The sequence below is a fragment of the Labeo rohita genome, unplaced genomic scaffold, assembly GCF_022985175.1.
Source record: "Labeo rohita strain BAU-BD-2019 unplaced genomic scaffold, IGBB_LRoh.1.0 scaffold_980, whole genome shotgun sequence".
In the NCBI taxonomy this organism is placed as follows: Eukaryota; Metazoa; Chordata; class Actinopteri; order Cypriniformes; family Cyprinidae; genus Labeo; species Labeo rohita.
Genome location: NW_026129943.1, coordinates 21769 through 27500, shown reverse-complemented (window position 1 = coordinate 27500; position 5732 = coordinate 21769). Strand labels below are relative to the sequence as shown.

At 37.2% G+C, this 5732-nt stretch overlaps 1 protein-coding gene across 1 annotated transcript in view; it reads left to right on the top strand.

The window, feature by feature from the left end:
- The window catches only part of LOC127162608 (E3 ubiquitin-protein ligase TRIM39), a 6726-nt gene extending 1983 nt beyond the window's left edge, over nt 1–4743 (top strand). The window contains exons 3-7 of the mRNA XM_051105406.1: nt 2383–2478; nt 2690–2923; nt 3093–3243; nt 4038–4064; nt 4180–4743. Coding sequence (XP_050961363.1) covers nt 2383–2478; nt 2690–2923; nt 3093–3243; nt 4038–4064; nt 4180–4721 — 1050 coding nt within the window. The 3' untranslated portion in view covers nt 4722–4743. The remainder of the gene's footprint in view (nt 1–2382; nt 2479–2689; nt 2924–3092; nt 3244–4037; nt 4065–4179) is intronic.
- The last annotated feature ends 989 nt before the right edge of the window (nt 4744–5732 follow it).

The window sequence follows — 5732 nt, the reverse complement described above, 5'->3', positions numbered from 1 at the left end:
TGGGATGTCAACTGATACATGAAGAGGCTCTGGGGGGGTCAGCTGAGACGTGACGTGGTTCTAGAGGGTGAGCTGAGACGTGACGTGGTTCTAGAGGGTGAGCTGAGACGTGACGTGGTTTCGGAAGGTCAGATGGGACCTGGTGAGGTTCTGGCAGGACGGCTGTGGCTTGGCGAGGCCCTGTACTAACAGCCATGTCGTGAAGTGGTGCTGTTAGGAGCACAGCTGTTTCTTGACTTGATTCAGGGAGGTCGTCCATGACTTGACTTGACTCAAGGAGGTCTGCCGTGACTTGACTTGAAGCAGGGAGGCCGGCCGTGACTTGACCTGGCTCGTGAAGGTCAGCTGTGGCTTGACTTGGCACACGAAGGTCAGCTGTAACTTGACTTGACTCATGGAAATCAGCTGTGGTTTGGTTTAATATAGACAACCCAGCTGTAATTTTACTTGACTCAGGAACAACATGGCTTGACTCAGAAGTATCAGCCGTAACTTGACGTGGCTCAGGGAACACAGCTGTCACTTGATTTGGCACTGAACATGCAGCTCTGACTTGACACCGAAGGATCAGCCACCACTTGGTTTGCTTTGGGTGCAGCAGACATGGCGAGATGAGATTTGGATTGATGTGGCTCAGGCGTGGCAGCCATCTTGCGAACAGACTCTGGCGTGGCGGGCATCTTGCGGACTGGCTCGGGGATGGCAGCCATCTTGCGGACTGGCTCGGGGATGGCAGGCATGGCGTGAGCAGGCCCTGGAGTGGAAGACGGGACGTGTGCAGGCTGTGATGCGACATGACATAAAAATGATTGGGTTTGGCAGATACTGGGGAATAACAGGGTTTCTCGTCAGCTACCCCCACAGTAAATGGTGAACCAGTCAACCAGAGTGCAAAATCAATGTAGTTTTCAATTGTCCAATGTGGGGTATTGCGTGGCATGAAACGTGATATGTTTTTGTCCAAACCAAAACGGAAAATGTCTTCCAGAAAGGTCTCACTGAAATCCACCTGGTAACATAAGTCACAAAAATCTGCCACATAGTCCTCAATTGAGTGATTACCTTGACGGAGTTGAATGAGGCGTGATGCTGCATCCATGGTGATCTGTGTTCTTGAAAGCCGCTGGATCTTGAGTAGGCGAAGTATTCTGTAACGGAGACTCCAGGGAAGCGTATAAGATCCAAGAGCAAGTTTTACTGGACACAGAGTAGTCATAACAGGCAGGGTCGATAACCAAACAAACAGTAATATCCTGGGCAAGGCGAGAGCGTAAATCCAATAAAACAGGCAAGGGGTCAAAATACCAGAGAGAGCAATCCAAAGTAACAAATGAACAAGACTATGAAACTAGGCAAAACTATGGCAATGAACTAGAACTAAACAATGGCAAAAGAATGACAAGAAACAAAACCGTGGCAAAAACAAGGCAATGAAACAAGAGAAAATGCTTAGTAGAGTCCGCACAGCAAAACAATACTTCACGGGGGTTGTTTGGCATGGCCTGCCTTTTATGGCTGCCAAACAGGAAGTCACTGTAGAAGCAGCAGAGGGAGCGGTAACAGACAGTCTATGGTTGAGGGCTCCCTGGCGTGGCATTACAAAGAGATACAAACTAAACACTATAAACACTAAGAAATGCAGTGTTGTTTTTCCTTGTTGTCAGAACATGTTCCTTTTTTAACACTACACTTTTCATTCCATTAGATTCCATTCATATACATGAAAATGTGGAAGAGCAGAAATGCAAGCTCCTGCTAAGTTGTTCGGTGTTTCACTGCGTTCCAAAGTTAAAGTTTCAAGTAAATATTTCGTTTCTGTTGTAAGCTGTGTACAAAAAGGGTTCTGTCTACAGATGTATATGGAACCCAAAAAAAATTGAAACTCAATATCTCAAAACTGCTCAGAATGCAGATAGAACCTTATAATTCCAAGGCAGCGATTTGTTATTTTGCATAATTATTTGTTTCATTCATGGTTTAATTGATTGAAAGGTGCTTTCTCCCCCAAATTCAGAAGCATAGATCACAAAACTATTTACATGACCTTTACATGACCATTCAATATTGTAAATATAATCAAAGCTAAATGGTATGAAACACAGTAGAATTTTTAAAGAGGAAAATTTAAAAAAAAAAAAAAATTATGGAGAATCAATAAATTATCAATGATTTACTGCCATTATGTGAATAAGAAGTAATCCATAAAAGTAACTAATCTAATCATGAGCATTATAACATGTAATAATCTCTAATATACAAATACTTGATTTTTGGAATCTGATTCACATGCTCAAAGTCTAGTGTGACCGCAGCTTTACCCTGAAAACTGTCAGTAGATGGAAAGTTACATTCAGTGATAAAAGTTTTTTTTTCTGTCTGTAGAATCAGCTGGTTCAGACACAGACAGACGTGCAGCAGATGATCCAGAACAGAATGAAGAAGATTCAAGAGATCCAGCACTCAGTAGAAATGAGAAAGGTGAGCAGGGAAAAAAAAAAAAAAAAAAAAAAAAAAAGATTTCAAATAATATTCATAATATTTTTATCCGTGATAATTTATAAAGTTTAAATGTGACATGAAAAAAAAAAAACTTTTTCAGTGTACAGTCACTTTTTAAATAAATCTCTTTAAATAAATATGTAACAGATTGATTATAATACAACATTTGTTAATTGTTCTCATTTATCAGAGAAACACAGAGAAAGAGAAATCAGACAGTGTTGAGCTCTTCACTGATCTGATCCGCTCCATTGAGAGATGTCAGTCTGAGCTGCTGAAGATGATGGAGGAACAGCAGAAAGCAGCAGAGAAACAGGCTGAAGATCTCATTAAAGAGCTGCAGCAGGAAATCACTGATCTGAAGAGGAGAAACACTGAGCTGGAGCAGCTCTCACACACTGACGATCATCTGCACCTCATACAGGTCTGTCAACATCTGTCTCATCACTGAGAATGCTGAATATTATTGGTCAAATGCTCTGTTGACAAACCTGATGATGTGCTGTCTTTAGAAATTGCACAAAAGAGAATGAAACCGTTAACAAAAAAAAAAAAAAAAAAAATATTTAATAGTCTTCTCTCTCCTACTATAGATGTACTCATCCCTGTACAGTCGTCCACACGCCAAGAACTGGACTGAGATCAGTATTGACTCTGATGTGAATGTTCTCCCTATGAACAGAGCTTTGCTTCAGTTTAAGAAAACTCTTCATGAAACTCTAGATGAAAAACTCATTCAGTTTGGTATGTAAATATCAAATACAGTAAACAGAATTCTTATGCAAAGTTTTTTTTAAAACTGTATTACTTGTGAATACCAGAAAACAATGTGTAAAGAAACATGATGTAAGTATTAAGACGGGTATTAACTAGGGATGTCACAATACTCAATATAATATCGAACCGTTCAGTACTACATCCACGGTTCAATACATTGTGGTTTTTCAGTTTTGCATTTAAATAATTTCCTTGTTTTATTTATTTATCTCGGAATTTGCTGTATGTGTGCCCATAATTTCACATGCTGAAATGAGGAAACGCCTTCCCGCTTATATTTGAAAAAGCAACACATGCAGAGCATCTTCCATTATAATGACATGCAATGATAATCCTTTCTAAACCTGTCATCCAACAAAAGTTATAAAAACAAAAGTTATAAAAAAAAAATTAAAAAAACATAACTTGATTTTAATAACATCATTCAAGTGTTTGAAATAACTTCCTTTTGTGATCTGATGTGTATTCTTATTACAGAATGAGGCAGACAAATTCTAATTCTATACTGAATATTCTATGTATGTCGATTAGCTATGGCTTATGAAAATACACAAGATGGCTTGAAGAACACAGATAAACCATATATTATTGCAGACGAGTGTTAAGTGTATTCACTAGAAAGACATTCAGTTCTGTTTTTCAAACTGATGGATGAGACACATTTACATGTCACTGATGCTGCCAATAAAAATAAACTCACTGTTAATCTGAAATATTCCTATAAATAATTGATCACATCATATTTTCATCTGCATTCACAGAGTTGACGTGTGTACAGAAGTTTGCAGGTACAGTGTGACTGACATTACTTTCTTCAATACATTTATAACACTTGTTTATATTTTTATTGTCTGTATTATATGAAAATGTTTGTTGATTGATAATGTCTAATCTCTCATCTAGTGGATGTGACTCTGGATCCTGATACAGCGCATCCGTATCTCATCCTGTCTGATGATGGAAAACAAGTCAGTCTTGGAGACATTGAGCAGGACGTCCCAGAAAACCCAAAGAGATTTGATGATGATTTGTGTGTTCTGGCAAAGCAGGGATTCAGTTCAGGGAGATTTTACTATGAGGTGCAGGTGAAGGGAAAGACTGAGTGGGATTTAGGAGTGGCCAGAGAATCCATTAACAGGAACGGGGAGATTGAACCGAGTCCTGATGATGGATTCTGGACTGTGATTCTGAGGAATGAGAATCAGTTTGATGCTTGTGAAAATTCATCTGTCTCTTTATCTCTGAAAGTAAAGCCTGAGAAGGTGGGAGTGTTTGTGGATTATGAGGAGGGTCTGGTCTCTTTTTATGATGTGGGCTCCAGATCTCATATCTACTCTTTCACTGGTCAAACTTTCACTGAGAAACTCTATCCATATTTTAACCCATGCCCTAATGATGAAGGTAAAAACTCAAACCCACTGATCATCACACCTGTTAACAAATAAATTGCTTTGAAATTTTAAACATGAAATGGAAAAATGTGGAACGATTAACTATGCTAAAGCTTTTTTTAAGTTTATTTTTTTAAAACAATTATTTGTAAATAACATGTTCCACAAAAAATATAAGTTGTCACAGCTACAGACTGGACTATAAAAACCCAAAATGGGATTTTCATTTCTAAAAATGGAAGCTAATTTGTATAATTTAGAATTTTTTTTTTTTTTTTTTTTAATTTATAAATTTAAAAAGGTAAAAACAAAAAGGAAAAGAAAAAAAAAAAAAAAAAAAGAAATTTCCATTTCATTCATCAAATGCACATTATTCTATGCATACTGAAAATATGCATATTGTGCAAATTCTGCAGAAATAGTAACATGGAAGTACAGGTTGAACTTTTTTTGCAAATCCGTTTTTGGATTGATCTTTTGAGATACTGGATTTTTGACTTTCATGAGCTGAAAAAAATCATCAAAATAAAAAAAAAAAACCACTTTAGAAATATTTTACTTTACATGTAATGAATCTAGAATATATGAAAAATTTCAGTTTTTTAAAAAAATACTTTTAAAATAACTTTTTCATGATATTCAAATTTTTTAAGATGCACCTGTATGTTGTTCAGAAACAGCTATTCTATTTGCAAAAGGAGTGCATGCATGCATGATATAAAATAATACAATGAAATACTGCAACTCACAATGCAATGCTCTCAACTTTCCCTTGATTTTCCAGTTTAATCAATCATAAACCCTGTGTGTCTCATTATCAGACATCCAGCATCTGAATCAAAATTGGATTCACATTAGCCACATTTATGATAACCAAACAATATTCAACAGCATGCATACTGCTGTCTGAAATGTTCAGCACTGCATACTACACACTGTTGCAGTGAAATCATAGGCAAATAAATTGAACTGTTAATATTCTAAATTTAATGGATGTAAACCCGAAAAAACCCGAAAAAACCTAAGAGGAATCCTTTAACCAAGTCCAGTTTCGAGGATTCAGGT